The sequence below is a fragment of the Callorhinus ursinus genome, unplaced genomic scaffold (assembly GCF_003265705.2).
Source record: "Callorhinus ursinus isolate GAN/ISIS: 27379988/994484 unplaced genomic scaffold, GSC_fseal_2.0 scaffold8, whole genome shotgun sequence".
NCBI lineage: Eukaryota > Metazoa > Chordata > Mammalia > Carnivora > Otariidae > Callorhinus > Callorhinus ursinus.
The window spans coordinates 45,335,719-45,358,273 of record NW_027397070.1 but is presented as its reverse complement, the minus strand read 5'-3'; the positions used below and the strand labels follow the sequence as shown (position 1 = coordinate 45,358,273).

Below are 22,555 nucleotides of genomic sequence, written 5' to 3'. Positions count from 1 at the left end.
TGCTAAAGTTAGTTTATAATATTCTGTGACAGAAAACAGATATTCTAAACTCCAAGGAGAACCGCAAACCAGATCACATGATAGGCTGGAGAGAAAGCAGGCACAAGAAGAAAAGCTGGCCCTTCTGTTCAGCCAGAAGGAGAGACTAAGTTTCTCACAAATGCTTGCCGTCTGATCACCATGGCTAAGGGCGGTCAGTGGTAGAAGAAGGGTTGTGCCCAGCAAAGCTTTGCTTAGAGGAGTCATGTGCCCACAGGCTGATGGCTCTGTTCATGTCCCCAGCTGAGCTGCCCTGGGTCTCAGCCCAACAGCCCAGTTCAAAGGTACACTGAAATGAAAGGTAAGGCAGAAGGGAAAGCACAAAACACCCACTGTGAGGTTCTTGAGGAATAACTTGGTTCTCCTCCTTAACATCTGCCCACGGAATGTTAGCTCATTTTGTCCCATTGGCTATTAGAGGCCCTTTCTCTTCTTGGCAGCTGGTTCTCTTCCTGACCCTAGGTCCTCCCACGCACGGCTCACCGAGTAAAATCATAGCTTTCTCCAAACTCTTACTTTGTATTGACACAGCGGACTTTATAAACTACCAGCTTTTGGCTGTTGATTCAAATTCCGACCCACAGTCAGAGACAATGGATTGTAGTAAAAAAGAAAAAAGAAAAAAGAAAAACCAGGACAGAAAGTGCTTCACCAGCCATTTTACTCGTCTTTAATTCCACTGTCTTAGGGCACACATTGTATTTGCTATTGAAGAAATTATGACAGCGAGGCTGACAGCACTGATTCAGAACACATTCTTTGCACCACACAAAGAGTAAAATCCTAGAGTAACTGGGTCATCTGTTACCACAACAGAGCTGTCTCATTTGCTGTATAAGAGAATGCTTATGCGGGAGTCAGGGAAAGACGGGAAGAATGGAAGCATCCAGGGGCACGTGAACCTACAAGTATGTCTAAAAATAAAGAATTTGGTGGAAAATCCAAAATGCACCTAAGGCTAATAGGAAACCATTTGGATACAGTTCCATTCTTTCCAGAAATTACTGAATTTGGAACCTGAGGTTAAGACTTTTAGGATAAAGCAACCTCAAATCAGTTCAGACTGGCCGTGGGAAGAAATGGCAACCGTTGATGGTACTGAGTTTCAGTGCTTGAAAACGAGACTTTTCAAAAAATCAACCTAGACACCTGACTTGACTCAAGGTGGAAAAAAAAATGTCTTATCTAAAAATGGTTAAGTCTGCAGCAAAAAGGTCTGAAAGTGGAAGTTGGAGCCCCTTTTCAAAAACCTTTTCATCTTGCTGCTGGTGCTCGCTCTCCTTACAGTACCTCTGGAAAAGGTTCAGAATTCAAGACAAGTTTATTAGGTTGATCTTCAACATGTAGTTTAAGATGAAGAGTCCTGTTTGGTTTAAACCACGCCATTTAATTTCTTGGTAATGGTAGTCCTGAGAGTCTGCAGTGTTGGTAAAATCCACCTGTGACCAAGGGTTACACTGCTGGTGGGAGCACAGCAACCTCATGGTCCGTCCCTTCTCCTCAGCCTTGTCCCTCAAATCTGGTAGTTTTTGCACCGAGGGACTCAGTCCATCACAATGACGTATGTCCAAACCATTTTCTGTAGATACCTCCTTCCAGCGCCCAATGGTACAGGTGGTCAGGAAGACTTGGAAGGAAACTGCAAAAAGTCCAGCTGGGAATCTTGCCTTTGTTAGATGTGGACACAGGAAAATCATCTTTGTCCTCCCCAGATTTTATTATAGTCAAAGGAGAAAAATCCATGGGATTCTAATTGCAAATATGCTAAATATAAAATTGATGGAATGCTAACTGGTCCATAAAGGGCTGTACAAGATAATCTGTGGCAAAGTAGAAAACCAGCCCAAAAGTGATAGAGATCGGAAGAGCTGGCAATGCTTTCTTGAAAATGGCGAGGAGTAACAATGTAAGGCACAAACCCTGTGGAGAGGAGGGGAAAAGACACAAACTCAGACAAAAGTATGGAAGTATTTCATGTAAAAACAACCCCATCACAAGTCCTGGTCTTAATTTAGTTCACTGAATTGAATACTATCCTTTGAGGTTAAATTTTAGGACAATTTTTTTAAATAAATTTGGAAACATTTATTTTCCTTTGCAGCATAGGGTTCATAATGCATACACTGTTGATACTTCACCCCCTAATTCTAGGTAAGAAATAGAACCCAAAAATAAGTATAACTATTTTAAATAACTGACATTTCTAATTAAAATACTGAGTCGGCTAACTGTGAGTTTAGTTTGGCTGGCTAAAATCCCAGAAGTGAAAAGCATCCTCTGTGTTGTATGGGGGCAAAGAGGTGCTCACAGAATAAACCAGTAAAAGTTTATGATGCATACATAGGTTTCTCTCACTATCTGAAAGTAGAGCATTCCTATGAAGCCTTTTGTAAGCCAAATGGCATGAAGTGAAGCATATCGCCATTTTCTCAGAGTTCGAAAAATGCCACTTGACTTTTATGAAAGACCATTAGTATGGGAATTTTTTTTTTTTTAAGGCAAAAATCCTCCTTGGATTTCTTCTGGTTAGCAAAAATAGCTAAGTGAACTTTCAGAAAGTGGAGAAATACCTGTAAATGCAGAGCAGTCATATAATATTGTCCATTTTTTAACCCTAGCTATTGAGACAAGGTCTAAAAACTGCGCATCATTTCAGCTTTATCCAGAATAAGTCATTTTCTTCTTAAAAGATACCACACATTCAGAAAACTAACCTCAAAAGAAAAATGAAACACATGAAAAATTTTAACTGGTTTTATTATCATGACAAACCACAGATGTCATCATAAAATAAATGCATAAGAGGCTCTCATCTAACTTCACTCACATATACCAAAGACATTGCATCTTTAGCAAAAATACCAATAAGATATATCTTATGACTTATAGTTTTGAAAGCTTCAAGGTTCATGTTGTGACACTAAAAGCAAGATCTATACGGCATCATGCACTGTGTTAGCTTTTCTTGCCTCATACTTGCTGCCCAAGGAGCACCATCTGCTGCAGGCTGTGGCATTAAAGGCAAAATCACCACCAGACTCAGGGACTCAGTAAGGATCCAAGTACCCCTTTAAGACTGATCTAACACAACTAACTTCCTACATATCTATGCTGCCAGGCTTGAACAGCAGTTCCTAATCCGAGGTGCCTATCAGAACTTTCCGGGGAACTTCTAAAAAAAAAACAAACAAAAACACCCCACATACAATTAAAACTAATTTAAATATCTCAGGGCAGGGACCCCTGGCTGGCTCAGTCAGAGGAGCATGCAACTCTTGATCTAAGGTTCTGAGTTCAAATCCCACACTGGGTGTAGAGATTACTTAAATAAAACATAAACAAAACAAAACAAAACAACAAACAAACTCAGGGCAGGGACGCAGAGTTCTAGAAGCTCCCAGGTGATTTTAATGGGTGGCCAGGTGGCAACCCATTCAGGTAAGTTTCAATTTTTTTTTTTAAAGCTCTCCAGGTGCCTGGCACACTCAGCCCAGCTGGGGTTAAAACGGACCACCTTAAAGGGACGACATAATCAGAGTTTTGAGATGAGGAGCTGGGACATGTTTTTATTAGTGTATACTTACAATTAATATGGCTACGAAACAGGCTATGGTTGTGTTCCAGTCTCCACTGGCTGTTGCAGAAGCTTTACCAACCAGAACACTGTAGAAAATGAAATCTCCTAATCCAAGTTTTACTCCCCCTAAAAAAAGAAAAATTATGAAGTTCGTCACTCTTTGAGATCGACTCAAGAATGTAACTGCCGCAAAAAAAAAAAAAAAAGTCACTGCTGCATTCCATCCTGTACTGAATGAGAAAACAGTAAATGATACATAAAATTCGGCTTTAGCTAGGTTTTCTTTTTTGGTTCCCTCCAATATGAATTTCAGATTCTATGTAGCTAACTCTGGGGTCTTTAACAATAGATGCTGTTGTTATATATAAAAAGAACAATAAATAATAACTGTCCTTACTGAATGTCTTTACACATGGCACTTGTGCTCATAAATCCTCACAAGAACCCCTATGATAGGTATAATTTACTTCATAAAATATACCCACTGTAAATGTACAGTTCAATTATTGTAAAAAAATTTATAGAGCTGTCCAACCATCACCAAAATCCACCACATTTCCACCACCCCAGGCCTTTTGCAACCACTGACCTGTTTTCTCTCTATATATGACTCTTCGAGACGTTTCAAAGAAATGGACTCATAACAGCATGTAGTCTTTGTGACTCACTTCTTTCACATAACCTATTTTTGAGGTTTATCTATGATATTACATGTATCTGTATGGTTTCTTTTTACTGATGAATAGTTTTCCATTGTATGAGATACATTTTACCAGTTGATGGACATTTGGCTTGTTTTCAGTTTGGGGCTATTATGAATAATGGTGCTATGAACATTATGCTGTGACCAAGGGTACACATCTTTGTGTGGACACGGTTTTCATTTCCATTGGGTAGATTCCTACAAATGGAATTGCTAGGTTATATGGTAAGTTTATCTTTAGTTTTGTAAGAAACTGCCAAATTGTTTTCCATACTGGCTCTACCACTCTACATGGCCACCAGCAACACAGGAGCATTCTGGTTCCTTCACATCCTTCACCAACACTTGGTACTGCTAGTCTGTTTGATTATAGCCATTCTGATTAATGATGTTGAGCAACTTTTCATGTGCTTATTAGCTCTTATATTTCTCCTTTGGTGAAATGTTTAGCCAAAGCATTTCCCTATTTTTTACTGGGGTTATCTTTTTTTTTTAATTTTATTTAAATGTGAACCAGAAATGTTTATTGCAGAAATCTGTTCAAAGTCCTCATCAGGTGGCCCCTGTTGAGGTTGGACTGGGGCCCTCTGTTCAGTGCTGGGCATATGTAAGTTATCTTCTATTATTGAGTTGTGAGCATTATTTTTTTAAAGATTTTATTTATTTATTTATTTGAGAGTGAGTGAGAGAGCGAACAAGTGACCACAAGTGGGGGTGGAGGGGCAGGCAGAGGAAGAGGAGAAGCAGACTCCCCACTGAGCAGGGAGCCCCATGCGGGGCTTGATCCCAGGACCCTGGGGTCATGACCTGAGCCGAAGGCAGTCGCTTAAGTGGCACCGACTGAGCCACCCAGGTGCTTCTGAGCATTCTTTACATATCCTCAACACAAGTTCTTCAACAGGATTTGAAATATGATTTGTAAATATTTTCTTAGTCTGTGTCTTCTCTTCCTTAAGAGTATCTTTTCTAAAAAATTTTTAATTGTGGTAAAATACACAATTCGATGGCATTAAACTGACACTACTGTGCTACCATCCTCATCCCCCATTCACAGAATTCTTTACATCTTGCAAAACTGAAGCTCTGTGGTCATTAAACACAAACGGCTCCTTCTCTCCCTCCAGCCTCTGGCAACCATCATTCTGTTTTCTGAGTTTGACTACTCTAAGTACCTCATATAAGTGGAATCACACAGTATATATTTTTGTGACTGGCTTATTTCACTTAGCATAACATCCTCAAGTTCATCCATGTTATAGCATCTGTTAGAATTTCCTTCCTTGGGGTGCCTGGGTGGCTCAGTCAGGCGAGCGTCTGCCTTCGGCTCAGGTCATGATCACTGGGGTCCTGGGATGGAGCCCCACGGTGGGTTCCCTGCTCAGCGGGGTCTGCTTCTCCCTCCTCTGCCTGCCACTCCCCTGCTCATGCTCTCTCAACAAAAAATCTTAACCAAAAATAGAAAAAGAATTTCCTCCCTTTTTAAGCCTAACAATATTCCATTGTATGTATACACATTTTATTTACACACTCATCCATCAATGGACACTTGCATTGCTTCCACCTCATGGCCACTGTGGATAATGCTATGAAATTGGGTGTACAAATATCTCTTCTTTTTTTTAAATTTTTTTAAAGATTCTATTTATTTATTTGAGAGACAGAGAATGAGAAATAGAAAGCACAAGAGGGGAGAAGGTCAGAGGGAGAAGCAGACTCCCGGGACTCCAGGATCATGACCTGAGTCGAAGGCAGTCGCTTAACCAACTGAGCCACCCAGGCGCCCCCAAATATCTCTTCTCTTAATGGTATCTTTTGTAGTGCAAACGTTTTTGATTCTGGCGAAGTCCAGTCTATCAATTTTTTCTTCTATGTATCAGTGTTGTATTGAAGAACTCTGCCCAACGCAAGGTCATAAAGTTTTTCTTCTGTTTTCTTCTAGAAAAGTTTTAGTTTTACAAACACATTTCAGTTTATGATCCATTTTGAGTTCATTTTTGATTGTGTGCATGACGGACGGACAGGGTGAGGCAGGGGTTTCCATTCATTCTTTTGCATGTGGATATCTAATTGTCCCAGCACCATTCCTGTTGAATTATTTTAGCACCTTTGTAAAAATTACTGACCATAATCGTAAGGGTTTACTTCTAGATTCGCAAATCTGTTCCACTGATTTATATGCCTGTCCTTGTGCCTGGATTGATTACTATGCCTTTAGAGTAAGTTTTGATGTCAGAGAGTGTAAATCCACTAATTTTTTCTTCTCTTTCAAAATTGTTTTGGATATTCAAAGTTCTTTACATTTCCATCAGCTTGCAGACAATGACAAGCTGATCCTAAAACTTGGAACAAACATGCAAAGGCCCTACCGTTTTGTTATCAAATATTTTTTCCCTTCAAGTTCTTTTCAAAACAATATATAATTAAGTAAAGGCTAAACAATGGATTCAAAAGATATGTTTTAACTTTGGGTGCCATTACCAATCCATAAAGCTTTACAACTGGCTTTCACCTTTCTGTTAACTATTCCCAGCTGAAGTTTGAGCCAGCCTGGTCTTAAAGTTTTGTTGTCTGGGTTAGAGAACCACTTCCAGGAGATAGAGGTGGAGGGCCCTGAGAGGTATGATCTGTTCCACATGTGCGTGAGAAAGAAGCAGAGTGCTGGTTAATAAGATATTACTGAGAAACCAGTGTTCTTCTTGAGTTGTGGGAGCCAGAGCAAAATCTTCCTTAATGGAAAAGATAAACATATGACCCATGAAATCTGAAGCTATGAATTACAGTGTCAACCACCCTTTAACTTGCTAACCTTCCCAGACTGATGAATACTCTCTCCAGTTTCATGTGTACAGAAGAGGCCAGCTCTCCTACTTAAGTACTTGTGTGATCCAGAGCAAGTTGATTAACTATTTAATCCTCAAATCCCTCAGCTCTAAGATGGGGGATTTCAGAGTTGTTATCAAGAGTTAAAAAATAGGGTGCCTGGGTGGCTCAGTTGGTTAAGCGACTGCCTTCGGCTCAGGTCATGATCCTGTCCCAGGATCCAGGCCCACATCAGGCTCCCTACTCAGCAGGGAGTCTGTTTCTCCCTCTGACCCTCCCCCCTCTCATGCTCTCTCTCTCAAATAAATAAATAAAATATTTAAAAAAAAAAGTTAAAAAGTAATACAGGAAAAGTTCTGCGCACAAAGGCTAAACAAATAATAACTTTAGAAAGACTGATTTCAAATGTTAAGTGCTATAAGTAAAACTAAATTCTTCAGAAAAAAATGTTATAGAAATGAAATTTTTAAAATAATACAGGAAAAAAAATTTGCCTTTACCTGAAAACAAACTTGTAGCTAGAATAAAGAACCATTACAACCCAATAATAAAAAGAGACAAATAAAAATGGTCAAAGGATCTGAATACAATTCTCCAAAGAAAATATAAAAATGGCCAATAAGCACACACAAAAAATACTCAACATCATCAGCCATTAGGGAAATGCAAATGAAAACCATAATAAGATATTACTTTATACCCACTAGAATGATTACAATGAAAAAGACAGATAATAAGTGTTGGTGAGGATGTGGAAAAATTGGAGCATTCACACACTGCTGGTGGGAAGGATGGCTGCTTTGGAAAACAGTTTGGCAGTTCCTGAAAAGGTTAAACAGAGTTACCATATGACCCAGCAATTCCACTCCTGGGTATATACCCAAGAGAAATAAAAACATGTCCACACAAAAACTTGTACATGAGTATTGACAGCAATATTATGCATAACAGCCCAAAATGAAAACAGCCTAGATGTCTGTTAATTGATGAATGGGTAATAAATATAATATATATAATATAAAAATAATACGTGGGATATACATGAAATGCAGTATTATTTGGCTATAAAAAGAAATGGAAGTACAGACACACACTACAACAGAGATGAACTTTGAAAACATAATCCTAAGTGAAAGAAACCAGTACAAAGGACCATATATTGTAGGATTCCATTTACATGAAATGTCCAGGATAGGCAAATCTATTAAAATAGTGTATTTGTTGGTGTTGTGGGGGGACATGGGGGCTAATGAGTTTGGGGTTTCTTTTTGACATGATGAAAATGTTCTAAAATTCACTTGTGGGGATGGTTGCACAGTTCTGTGAATGTAATAAAAATGATTGCATTATGTACTTTAAATGGGGGGATGGGAGGGATTGGAGAGCTGGACAGCTAAGGAGTGTGAGTTCTTTTCGAGGTAATGAGACTATTCTAAAATTAATTGTGGTGATGGCTGAACAATTCTGGGAATGTATTAAAAGGCTATCAAAAAGTAAACAAAAAGGGGCGCCTGGGTGGCTCAGTCGTTAAGCGTCTGCCTTCAGCTCGGGTCGTGATCCCAGGGTCCTGGGATTGAGTCTTGCATCAGGCTCCCTGTTCAGGGGGGAACCTGCTTCTCCCTCTCCCACTCCCCCTGTTTGTGTTGCCTCTCTCGCTGTGTCTCACTGTCTCGGTCAAATAAATAAATAAAATCTTAAAACAAAAAAAAACTTCTTAAAAAAAAGTAAACAAAAATGGGGCGCCTGGGTGGCTCGGTCAGTTGAGCGTCTGCCTTCAGCTCAGGTCATGATCTCGGGGTCTTGGGACAGAGTCCCACATCGGGCTCTGCACGGCGGGGAGCCTGCTTCTCCCTCTCCCTGCCACTCGCCCTGCTTGTGCACTCTGTTAAATAAATGGGTAAAATCTTAAAAAAAAAAAAAAAAAGTAAACAGGGTGATGGGTATTGAGGAGGGCATGTGCTGTGATGAGCATTGGGTGTTATACATAACTGATGAATTGTTGAACACTGCATCAAAAACTAAAGATGTACTATACAGTGGCTAACTGAACATAATTAAAAAAAAAAAGAGAGAGCGCACTCAAACACAAGGGCAGTCATGAAATAGTCGTGCTGCCTCTATGCTCAACGGCTATATTACTTCTTTCTTTTGGCTGTAGGCACCCTTGACAAAAGAGAGGAACAGAAGAGTCAACCTAATTACAGTAGTAACTTTGCAGGCAGAGAATATATCAGCAAAGACAAGCTCAAGCCCGGCTGTCAGATGTGACAACTCTGTCTAGTTTCCCTGGAGTGTGAAAGTCACAGGCTGCAGCTGGCTCTAACATCTGGAAAACTCAGCAAAGCACCAAAGTCAAGGATATACCCAGGTTCTGACCCAGTTAAGAGAGTAAGGCTGAGCTGTAAGAAGTGTTCTGCTCAAGCTGAAGGATAATGTCAAGATCATAATAATTAGTGATCAGTAAATAAAGAAGCTAAGAAATCTAGGTGTTTATTTCTTTAAAACTACTTAATATTTTCAATATAATGTCTTATTCCAGGGCTTCACTTTCGTGAGAAGAAAAAAAAAACACCAAGAATAATTTAGTTGGAATATGTGTTAATCTCTTAACAAATCACACCTTTAAGACTAACTGAAGAGATGACTGAGCCCTAACCAAGGGGCTCTACTGGCTGATAATGTTCCCAAGAAGCCCCAAGGGCTAACCGAAATCTAAATGCCAACATATCTTAGACATTGAATAAATGCTTGCATTTCTCCCCATAACCTAAATCCCTCTGATTTTCTTTAAAATTCATAAAATACAGTGCTTGCCAGCAAAGGGAATAATGTGTAAAAGGCTGAAACATTCAAATCCACAGGTCTCTGCACAGCAAAGAGGAAATACATTAAAGAAATTTTTGTATACAAATATTGCAGTCATGAAGTCTTACTGCAATAATAATTCTGAAAATATCTTTTACCTCACGAAACAAATGCCACAATTCAGTCTATAAAGGGCCATTTCCAAAAATGTGAGGGGCAGAATCTGGCCCATTAACAAACTGAACTATGAGAAAAGCAACAACTATTAGTAGGTCCCACTAAAAGCTACACTCTGTTATTCAGAATTAGACTGTAACACTCTCCATTCATTTTATTTTTGAAGAGGTTGGTAATGCAGCACATAAAGGAACCCATGACTGTTGAACACAGAGAAATGCACATACTTTCTTCTGGATCCTCACTGGCAAGGATGTTGCTGGAAAGTTCCTGCACAGCAGCTCGTGTCTCAGTCGTAGAATGATGAGGCCCTAGGTGACTGTCCCTCTGGGCTTCCCACTCTTCACTGAAGCCACCATCATCGCTCTCTGTCACAGGGTCTTGGGTCTCGCTTTCGGTGCCTTCAAGAGAAAGTAGAGATTACAGCTCTGTAACATTTAGAAAAATTTCTTAATACCTTTAAGAAAACTACATGGAAACGGTAACTACCCAACTGTCATATAACTAGGTTAGTTGGTTCTTAAACCACAAATAAGCTGTAAAAATGCCTGACGTTTGCTTGACCAATAACTATTTTCCTCCTTGTTTCCTGAGGGCAGAGTCCTGATTTCTTTGGGTTTCCACCTCTCATGCACATGTCTCTAGCAGTAAATCATGATCAAGCCAAGCCAAGCCAAGCATGGTAACCTCATTCCTCTTCCCAATGAAAGCTCTAAGGGTGGGGCTGATACTAGCCAATGTGTGGTGAGGCAAAGTCTGCTCTGAATTTGGGGGAAATTTTTCTCACTCTTTGAGACTCAAGGAAGAAACAAACAGCCCCTTTCTAACCCTGGATGATGTCTCATCTGGATATAATGGCTGGAACTACAGTTGTCATCTTCTGACCATGAGAAGCAGCGGGCTGAGGACCAAACCGGTATCTTAAGAATGGCAGAGCAGGAAGATGGAAAGAACCTGGGCCCTTGATGACATCAGTGGATCATAAAACTGACCAACCCTATAAATGCCTGCACCTCAGGACTTCTGGTCACATGAGAGAACATAATCTTCTTTGTTTAAAGCAACTGAGTTGGGTTTTCTGATCTTGGCAGCTGAAAGCCTAACTGATGACACTCACCTGTGGCTTCAGTGACTAAGATAAAAAGTAGACCATTATTGTGGGGTGGGGTAGGAAAGGAGGGGGTGAATTTTTTTATGGGTCAGTCATTTTGTTATAATGACTATCAATCAGACTGAAAATTGTGAGCATAACATGACAGTCTTGAGAAACGTCCATACATCAAAGATAATTAGGATATGTAAATGAAGTTGATAACTTTTTTCTTCCTTCATTATTATATTTAATAAAAGTAAAACATGTTCATAGAGGTAGATTTACCATGAAGATACACTTCAGGCCTCTCACACGGAATTCTTCAGGGAGGCGACAGCAATTCTGTATTTATAACTCGTATTCTTTTTCTTAACCAAGTCCTCAACAAATCCTGAATCTTCCATGGTTTGGAGTTTACAAAATCATATAAGCCTAAGATTTATAAATAAAAACAGCAGTCCCTGCTCTGCCCCATACCTCCTCACTCCTACCTGCGAACCTTTCAAGCCACCCCTTTTGGAACCCTATGTCTTTCTGTTCCAATCTAACTTCTAGGTCTTCTAACAGAGTTTTTTAGCTAGTGGGTAGCACCTCCCTTCCAGGGGGTGTTTGGAAATATCTAGGATGGAGGGCTTTTTGCCTACTGCAATACGTTGAAGCCACTGTTAGCATTTAGTGAGTGAGGGGCCAGATGTGCTAAAAAACCTGCAACGAGGGGAAGTGCCACACAATGAAGAAATGCCCACCCAAAATACCACAGCACTCCCACTGAGGAACTCTGTAAGTTCACCTAGCTCCTTCTAACTTCAAGGCTCTTTCGCGTTGTTTCCTCTTCTGGAAAGTTCTACTTGTCAGCTGGTTGTCACCTATTATCACTTCCTCAGGGAAGCCTTCCTGACTTTACATCTCAAAAATGATACTCCTCTACTATAAACTTTCACAGCAACCATACTTCTCCTTTGTAGTGCTTATCACAACTGTATGAATGAATTATTTATGGAATTATTTGTTAAACATTTGTGTCTGTCCAAATAGGTTATAAGCTCCAAACGGACAGGATATCTTGTTCAGTGCTACATTCCCAGTGCCTAGGAAAATACCAGGCGCACAGTTAGGCGCTCAATCAATATTTGTCAAGGGGCGCCTGGGTGGCTCAGATGGTTAAGCATCTGCTTTCGGCTCAGTTCATGGACCTCCAGGTCCTGGGATCAAGCCCCACGTTGGGCTCCCTATGCTTTGGAGAGTCTGCTTCTCCCTCTCCCTCCCCTCCTGCTCATGTTTCTTCTCTCTATCTCTCTGTCTCAAATGAATAAATAGAAATCTTAAAAATATTTGTCAAAAGAATAAAATCTTTTTCACCAGACTCATATATATACTCACAGACAACTCATCTTTTAATTGTCTTTAGCTTAACACAGATCAACACAATAGCCAGACTTATAGCAATTGTTTCCAATATATTTCCTTCTTCTCCACCAGGTCTCCTACTGGTTCTGCTGCCTTGCTCACTGCAGAATTTCCAGTTAAAAGTGTGCTCTTTGCTGTTACCCAAATTCTAACTCAGCGGACTTCATGGCTCTTTAAACCTAAACTTTCCTTTTCCCGACAGACAGTAACCCAGTTAAGGCCCTTTTTTCTTCTCTCACCAATCTTTGCCTATTTCTCACAGCTTCCTCTAAGGTTAGCTCTTTTTTTTCCTTTAAAGTTTTCTTCCTTCTTGGGGCACTTGGGTGGCTCAGTTGTTAAGCGTCTGCCTTCGGCTCAGGTCACGGTCCCAGGGTCCTGGGATCGAGCCCCGAGTCGGGCTCCCTGCTCCACGGGAAGCCTGCTTCTCCCCCTCACTACCCCCCTGCTTGTGTTCCCTCTATCGCTGTCTCTGTCAATTAAATAAATAAAATCTTAAAAAAAAAAGTTTCCTTTCTTCTTGACTATTTTAAGTGTGCCATTACTCCAATTCTAACAACTCCTAACTTCTGTTTGCCTTAACATCTTCTGTGTATCCACAAGAGGGCTTTCAATCTCCCAGCCTGGATCATCAGTTTTATCCTCCTTCAGAAAGTCATGTCCACCTGGAATATTTTATCTTCTTGGCATAAACACGATCGCATCTCAAGTCAAATTATATTTAAGTTACGCTGGCCATATCAGACAAGAGGCTCTCAGTTTTACACGTTTGGAGAGCAAGATTATTTTTTCTTTTTTAAATCACAGCCTCAACTTGAACCTTTCCATACTGGTATTAATGGTATTTAATGGCAGAAATTCTTTACCTAGGTTTCTTGGCTGTATGGTTGGGTTTAGAATACCTGAATTTCTTAAATATTTATCTGTATTTACTGGTATTACCATAGCTTCCAGGAGATTTTCAAGAGTCCATGACCAAAGACAGAGGTTAAAATCACTGCTTCATAGCTCACTGTTAGCCAATATAACAGGACAATGACCCGGAAAAACCAGGAAATTACCAAATAAAAGACACCTACTTTGTGCATTATAATTGGAGTTTTTGGATACATTCCTTTGGGCTTCTGGATCTCCTTCTGCCATATTCACCAGCCACACCATTGTTGCTAATGAGAAAGACAAAAATCCAGGTAAGAACTTGAAACACAGAAAGTACATGAATAGAGAACAGGCCATTATCTTTCTACAGAAATCACCAATCTTCTTAATGTTGCCTTAAGAATCCTTAACAATCAGAAATTGCATATTTAAATATGCATTAATTAAGTTAATTAAATAAATGCATATTTAAAACCACAAAAGACTTTCTTTGATTTTGGCAGATTAAAGAAAAGATTCTTTTTTTTTTTTTTTATAGATTTTATTTATTTATTTGACAGAGAGAGACATAGTGAGAGAGGGAACACAAGCAGGGTTGGGGGAGCGGGAGAGGGAGAAGCAGGCTCCCCCCCAAGCAGGGAGTCCGATGCGGGGCTCGATCCCAGGACCCTGGGATCACGACCTGAGCTAAAGGCAGACACTTAACAACTGAGCCACCTAGGCGACCCTAAAGAAAAAATTCTACAACTGAGAGTTTACTCTAGGCTTCAAACTACAGCTGCTATTGTAAAACCATAAATTTCATCATTTCCAGTCCCTGAAAAGTAACCATAGGGAAAACTGTTCAGGCCAGCAAGACCCTACTGAAAAAACAGCTGGACTAGTTGAATATCCTAAAATAATGTGAAATCACTGATGAAAAACACTGATGAAAATTACTTATTGGAACTAAATTAGAGGACAAACCGGGATTCTCAAAAGTATCACATAATCATTATGATTCTAAGGATGCCTGACCTCTGGGATATTCAATAATGCTAAACTGTGATATACAAGGAATAAAAAAAGGTTAAAAGCAATAAACATAAAGGGGGATAGTCAACCGGCCTATTCTATGTCCCTTCCACAAAAATACATATAATCCATAGAGATCTAAATATATAACACATACATCTCTGTCATATTTTAAGGGACAACATGAATACATTAAAATGGTGCTTCTCATATATTGCAGGTGGGATGAAAAATGGAAGAGCCCCTATATAGCCCCTTACTGAAAGGGAATTTGGTAACATCTAACAAAACTACATGCCATTACTCAGCCATAAAAAAGAATGAAGTTGGGGCACCTGGGTGGCTCAGACAGTTAAGCATCCAACTCGATTTCAGCTAAGGGTATGATCTTGGGGTTGTGGGATCCAGCCCCATGTTGGGCTCCGCACTTAGCACAGAGTCTGCTTGTCCCTACCTCCTACCCCACCCCCTCCCGATGCTAGCTCATTCTCTTTCTAGCTCTAAACTAAGTAAAATCTTAATAAAAAAAAAAAAGAATGAAATCTTGCCATTTGCAACATGGATGGACCTAAATGTTTATGCTACTATGCTAAAACAAATGAATAAACAAGACAAAACAGAAGCAAACTCATAAATACGGAGAAGAAACTGGTGGTTGCCAGAGTGGAGGGGGGATGGGCAAAATAGGTGAAGGGGATTAAGAGCTACAAACTTCCAGTTGTAAAATAAGTCATGGATGTAAAGTACAGCAAGGGAAGCAATATAATCAATAATATTATAATAACTTTGTAAGGTAACAGATGGTAACTATGCTTACCATGGTGCACATTTCATAATGTATGTAAATACCGAATCACTATGCTGTATGTGTGAAACTACTGTAAGACTGTACGTCAACTATACCACAATTAACAAAAAACTACCTGTGCATTAACTCTTTGACCCAGGAATACCACTTTTGGGAATTTATACCAAAAATACACCAACAATAATACAAAAATACATATAAACAGGGAGCCTGCTTCTCCCTCTCCCTCTGCCCCTGACTTGTGCTCTTTCTCACTCTCAAATAAATAAAACTTTAAAAAATAAAAATAAATAAAACACACAAAGTACAATTAAAACTCTACAAGTGGAAGAAGGCATAAAGAAAAATATAAAAGTTACCTCACTCTCTAAATCCCACTTCCCAGGGGTAAACACTATTAGCCTTTTCTCAGTTTTTTAAATGTATCATCGGGATTGTATATACACACACACCCAAATCCAAATATAGCTCCCTTCCTCCCATAGGGTATTGCATTATTGCTTAAATCTTGCTTTCTTCTGCTTTTTAAAAAGATTTTATTCATTTATTTGAGAGAGACAGAGAGCACACAAGCGGGGGGGGGGGCAGAGGGAGAGGGAGAAGCAGACTCCCCAATGAGCAGGAAGCCCGACACAGCGCTTGATCCCAGGACCGTGAGATCACGACCTAAGCCAAAAGCAGATGCTTAACCAACTGAGCCACCTAGGCATCACTAAATCTTGCTTTCTGTATTTAGTATATAATCTTTAACATTAAAAAAAACAACTGGACATATACAGAGCTACCTCATTCTTTCTAATGGCTGCATAATTATCTATTGTATGAATGTACCATAATTATTTGAAAGTGTTCCCTTTGATGGATACTTAAGTTACTTCCACCCAGGATTCACTATCAACATTTGGCGGGACATTCTGTATGCACAAATATAAAATACATAGTTGATTTTAATTTCCAGGAATAACACATAAGAAGCTCACACCCAAATGCTGATTAAGAGAAAAATTAAGAGTTTTGATGTTCAAAACTTCACCTGCTCTTTTCTGCCAAAAAACACAGGAAGCACATGATAATAAATTCATATTGGAAAAAGAGCAAAACAAAGATCCTTGCATTCCAGACAATGAGTTTTCTAATATTTGACCAGACTTCTCCACATACAAGCATAGTCCTCGTCTCTCCACTTCCCCCAAATGATCTCACACTGAGTTCACAAGAAAGATGAAGGTCAACTACAACGTGCTCCCAACTTTACCTCTCTCTTTCACTATGTCTTACTACCTTCTGCCTTTTCTGTCTTCCTTTTCCTTCCTTCCAAGTCTTTCCCTGTTCTCTTCTAATTCCTCTTCCTGAACTCTCAGAGCAATTTCTACCTGCTTTGTTGATAACCTCACTCCATTAATCATTCCTTCTTGCTGGTCTCTTCAAAGGCTTTCTCTACTTGGCTTCTTCCCCTCAACCTTAGAAACACAATTACATCTTCTATCTCCTGGAAACACCTTTCCTCAGGCCTGCTCTCCCCTCAGGTCACCATTGCTCTGCCTGCGGACAGGAATCTCTGTAGCAGGTGATGTTTACTGTACCTCTCCTCCCTCACCACCCATTCTCTGGCCACACCGTAACTTCCACCGCCAGCAACAGCAAAACACAGACACACTGCCCTCCCTTTGGAGCATTGCTTCTGGCCCTACCACTCTACTGAAATTGTTCTCTTAAATGTCACTAAAGATGTCCCAAGGCACCAAATTCTATATGGTTTACTTCGTCCTCATCTTTGGCTTCTTTTAGAGCATTGGTGTTCTTTCCTTCTGGAAACTCTGTTTTTCCAATAACCCAACAGAAAAATAGGCCAAAAAAAAAAAAAAAGTCTACAAGGATATATCAAACTGATAACAGGGGTAACTGCTTGCTAAGGTATTAAGATTAGGGATGACAGTTTTTTTTGTTTTTTGGTTTTTTTTGACAAAGAGAGAGACACAGCGAAAGAGGGAACACAAGCAGGGGGAGTGGGAGAGGGAGAAACAGGCCTCCCGCTGAGCAGGGAGCCTGATGTGGGGCTCGATCCCAGGACCCTGAGATCCTGACCTGAGCCAAAGGCAGACGCTTAATGACTGAGCCACCCAGGCGCTCCTAGGGATGACAGTTATAGTGAAATTTAGCTTTATCTACAATATTTAATTTTTTCTAGCATAATACATTAATGTATTACTTGTGCAATTAAAAGTCTTGAAAATCCATATGGAAAAGAATATTATACCCAGTCACAAAACAAGAAATATAAGTATATAGCTAAGAAAAACATGAAAAAAAGTCCAAATAATCACTAATAGTTATTAGTTAATAAGCCAAGATCAAAATAAAACGAGGTTATTTTTCGCCTCTTAGTTTCACACACACGTAATAATGAAGGTATAAGGAAACTGGTACCTCACACTACTAAAGGAAATATAAACTGGTATAGCCTTTTTAGGAGGCAATTTGGATCCATCAAAATTTAAAAGCATACATGCTTTGACTTAGCAATTCCATTTTAAAAACTGTATCACACAAAAAATTTCACAAAGATAGGTGATCTCTACAAGCACTGTTTGTGACAGAAAAGAAATGGAAATGATCTAAAGGTCTATCAACCAGGACATGCTTCTCTGAGTATCTATATAGAGAATACTTAATGCAGCCACTTCCCATGCTGACATGGAAAACATGTCCTGATATTGTTAAGTGAAAAATCCTGACTCTCCCAATTTTCTTCTCTTCCCTTTACTGTTTTCTCTTCATTTTTTCTTTCTCTAAACACAGGAGTTGACAAAATTCTGTCCTTGACATCCTCTTCTCATCCACTTTTGTTGAACGACTCATCCACTTCCGAAGTCTCAACTACCTCTGCTACGCTTTCAATTCCGCACCTCTAATCAACCATTCCCCAAGCACTAGTACTTCACTTCTAAACTTATGCTGGGAATTTCTACCTGGTTCACAGGTCCCACCAATTAAGTAAGATACGGGCTACAGACAAACTAAATGTTCCTCAAACAAGAAAAACACCTCTTCTTCATCACCTTTCCTTCAGGCTTAAAACTTCTCTCATCAGTTGCTAAGAACTACTGATTCTACCTCTAAAACCTCTTGTCAATCAGTCCTCTTCCTGGATCTGCCATTAACAATACCACAATTCAGATCCTCATTATTTCCCACTTAGATTGTGACCATATCTGCTTCGTTATTAGCCATCACCTCAGTTCTCACCACCCACAATTCAACTTGCACAATGCTGCAAGCCTATGGAGCCACAGCTCTGGTCACATTACTCTTGTGCTCAGGAACCTTTGATTTCCCAGTGATCACTGAATAGCATACAGATATCTAAACCAGCCACTCAAAGCTATCCCAGATCTTGCCCCAATCTGCCTTCCCAAACTCATCCTCCTAGAACTTCCCCCATTTTTACTCCATGTTCTAGTCAATCTAAACACCTGAAATTTGATAAAGATACTTCACATTTACGTCTCAAAGCCATTATTTGACAAGCCCACTTATGGAATCAACTCTCCCATCTGTGTTTGCTGAAATCCCACCATCCTTAAAAGGTTCAATCCAAATGCTCTCTCAGCCACAAAGCCTTCCCTGATTCCCCAGCCAGGTTTTCCTTCTTCTGAACTCTCTTTACACTTCAATTGTGCCTCCTCTGAATCTGGTAACAATGCTGGATGTTGCTTATTTATACATTTGTTTTATCTCACCTCTAAACTATAAGCAAAGGAGCTCTGAGTAAGACAAAGTATCTTAAACATCTTTATGTCTCCCACAGTGTTCTGTGGCAGCAGGTCAATGCCCAAATGCACACTTGAGTGATTAGGAAGAACGGGATCCTAAAATAACAAAAAAGGGGCACATTGTGAAGGAACAGTACAATTTTTTCAGTAAGCTAGGGCAAGATTCCTCTGTAGTAAGTGCTCGATAACTCTTGGGACACCTGGGTGGCTCAGTCGGTTAAGCGTCTGCCTTCGGCTCAGGTCATGACCCCAGGGTCCTGGGATTGAGCCCTGCATCAGGCTCCCTGCTCAGCCGGAAGCCTGCTTCTCCCTCTCCTGCTCCCCCTACTTGTGTTCTCTCTTTTCTCTGAAATAAATAAAAATCTTAAAAAAAAAAAAAGTGCTCGATAACTCTAGACTAGTAAGATTTTATTTTTTTTATTATTTTTTAAAAAAGACTTTATTTATTTATTTGTCAGAGAGAGAGAGCACGCGCACAAGCAGGGGGAGCTGCAGGCAAGAGGGAGAAGCAGGCTCCCTGCTGAGCAAGGAGCCCGAAGTGGGGCTCAATCCCAGGACTCTGGGATCATGACCTGAGCCGAAGGCAGATGCCCAACTGACTGAGATACCCAGGCATCCCAGACTAACAAGATTTTAAATGAGAGTAATGGCTCCCCACTCTCTAAATATTTCTTCTATTTCTACACCTACTGAAAACTCTCTTGAACTAGTGTCAGGTGGAAGACAATAGTTTGCAAGGCAACAGGGATGTGTAGAAGTTGTCTTAATGTTATGCATTTAACATGAGGAAAAAGTATCATAATAATGACCATAATTACATGTGTTTGAGTTCCTATAAATTCTAAGCTGAGTACTAATTTAACATCATTCCAAAATACTTACAGGAGTAAATAAGAGCTGGAAAGAGAGTTTCATTTCTCTCCTGAGCTGTTTCAACAAGCATACGAAGTGGGCCTTTTGGACACAAAACAGCCACTAAATCTAGAAAGAGAAAAAAAAAAATCTGGAAAAATGTGTTGGCTAAACTTACAAATGGGTGTGTTAGGGAGGAATTAACCAAGGGAAATGGGTTAATGTCTTGTTTACGCAGGAAGATGTTGAATGAATACGAAATAAACAGCAGGTGAACAGATGGGGGAAAAACAACCTAAACAAAATACACAAAACCACACAGATGATCAGTGTAAATTTTGCTTTGGATTTGCCTATTTGGTTAGTTTACAGTGTATCATCACAGAGTTCCAGGAATAAGTCTTCCCGGTTTGAAGAAAAGAGGCAGAGATAATGACAAGACAGAACTATTCTAGAGCTATTGTCAATTTCCAATAAGCAGAAACAAAGACAAGCCATTTCTGAACAAATCATATCTACGAGCCACAGATAGAAGCTTTACAACGAGAGGAATTTAATAGAGGGGATGACCGAATTTTTCAAAATATGAAGAGCAGTGTAACAGAATCATTCCCTTTCCTTTTTAAAAATAGTGTATGTACTACTTAGGGATACTTGAATTAAAGGATAGTAAATTTAAACAAAACAAAATAAATCTTTGCATGAAAACCTTTTAGTATTTCTTTTGTATTTCTGTCAAAAGCACTTCACACTGTCAGGTCTTAGAATGCATGTGGTGCTGAAAAGTGGGTTATTTTTTCAAAAAAACAGCAACTCAGAACAAAAGCAATTTGCCTAAACTATTCTTGATTCTACCACCATCTCTTTCCATCAACTGCAATTTTTCTGACATTTTCTGTGCCATAAAAATCCAGAATATAGAAGTACAGAAAATTTCAAACATTTAAAAATATTAAAACAGGTGTAGCTAAATTTGTGAAGGAAGACTTCACAGCTTGTGTAGACATCACCATCATTCAGATGCATTTAAGTAAAAAAAAAAACCCCCTCACACCTGCAAGTGGTCATGTCTCCTTGAATACTACATTGACTACCACTGATATAATAAAACACACACAAAGAATTCTCTGCTCTCACTGCTTCCACTTTGATTTGTTTTGGATGAGAAAAGGGAGATTTGCTGCCCTCTGAAATAAGGAGATTTTCAACCTGTTTGAAGCTGCATGTCCTGTAACTACCTTGGTTTTATGACATGCTGCCCCTAATAGAAGTGCTAAATGTTAAACTCCCTTATTTTTAGAGCAATTAAAGTGAATTTTGCTTAAAAAATTTTAGAACCTGTGGGACAAATTAAAAAATCTTCAGACATTGTAAAAAGGGACTTGAGAATCACTACTCTAAGTAGTGGATACAAAAGTCTCTTAAAGGAACTCAAAGATCTGGAGAAATAATCATTTGTATCATGTATGGAAGAAAGAGTGTTGATGGGAGAAATAGTGTAACGTAGTAGAAAGAATACTGGACTTGGGATTCAGATTCTAGACCAAAGAGTGTTAAGCTTGGGCAAATACTTCACCTCTCTAAACTTCAGGTCTATTAGGTCCAGTAAAACAGGAATTACTGCCTTGATTACTTTACAGGATTATATATTCTAAAAAATAACAGCTAACATTTATTGATACTGTTCTAAGTGTGTTATATGTATTTTTTCATTTAATCTTCATAATAACTAAGACTTAAGGGTTGATCATTGTGCTAGTCACACAGCCAATAAATGATAGGAGAGGAGCCTGGATTTGAACCAGATATGGCTGCCTCCAGAACTGGCACTCTGTTGTTTTTGAACATACAAAAATAGAACCAGACTCTTTATTAAAATTCACCTCTGATGTCTGACTGATGATACATATATGCCATGTTCCATTTAATTAAATTTTAACTGGATTGAGTTTGTCACAATGGTGCTCTCTGAGGTCTGTAGCCCGAGGCTGGTAGGGACGGTGAAAGTCCCACTGAAACACTTGTTCAAGAGCCCAGCATTGTATACCTTTACAGGTGAGATGGGCACTATTAACAACGTCTGCAAGTCCACAATGGATAAAGTGAGGTCTGTACTGTGGCTTTAGTATGTACAGGGACATGTATAACCTTGATACATATTTTGAGTATCTGTGAGGCCAGAGATTCTTGTAGTCATTTTCCTCAAAGAGGAAAACCTTGGATAAGTAACTGCTGTTGCTATCATTGGTGGAACCAGATGATTAAACCATGGCAGTGGCCCAAGAGTCTGTAAAAAAGCACAGATGGAGCCAACTGTTGACTAGGATAAGGTGACTGGCTAAAGTTCATCTAATTTTGCTGACCCCTGGATCTCACTCCTCAATCAAGGATGTCTGGATTAGGTAATGAAAAGAAGGAGCTCTTCAGTAAGCTTCATCACATATAATTTTGATGCTGTTCATAAGGTGTACAAACTCCCACTTCTGTTCACTGGCTCCCCAGGTAGCCACAGGTCCAAGAAAGGGGTGAGCTCCTCTAGAACCTTGTCAACAAGCAAGGGACTGAGAACAGAAGCCGCCGCCTCTCTTGTAGGTGTGATACTCCAGAAGGC

General features: G+C 39.6%; 1 protein-coding gene across 4 annotated transcripts in view; it reads right to left on the bottom strand.

Annotated features, from left to right (window-relative positions):
* Positions 1–683: 683 nt before the first annotated feature.
* PSEN1 (presenilin 1) overlaps positions 684–22,555 on the bottom strand; it is a 68,783-nt gene continuing 46,911 nt past the window's right edge. For all 4 annotated transcript variants that reach the window (XM_073895518.1, XM_025869719.2, XM_025869718.2 and 1 more), the window contains 5 exons: positions 19,975–20,073; positions 13,698–13,784; positions 10,349–10,522; positions 3,624–3,742; positions 684–1,959 (listed from right to left, as the gene is read on the bottom strand). In XM_073895518.1, coding sequence (XP_073751619.1) covers positions 1,804–1,959; positions 3,624–3,742; positions 10,349–10,522; positions 13,698–13,784; positions 19,975–20,073 — 635 coding nt within the window. In that variant the 3' untranslated portion in view covers positions 684–1,803. The remainder of the gene's footprint in view (positions 1,960–3,623; positions 3,743–10,348; positions 10,523–13,697; positions 13,785–19,974; positions 20,074–22,555) is intronic.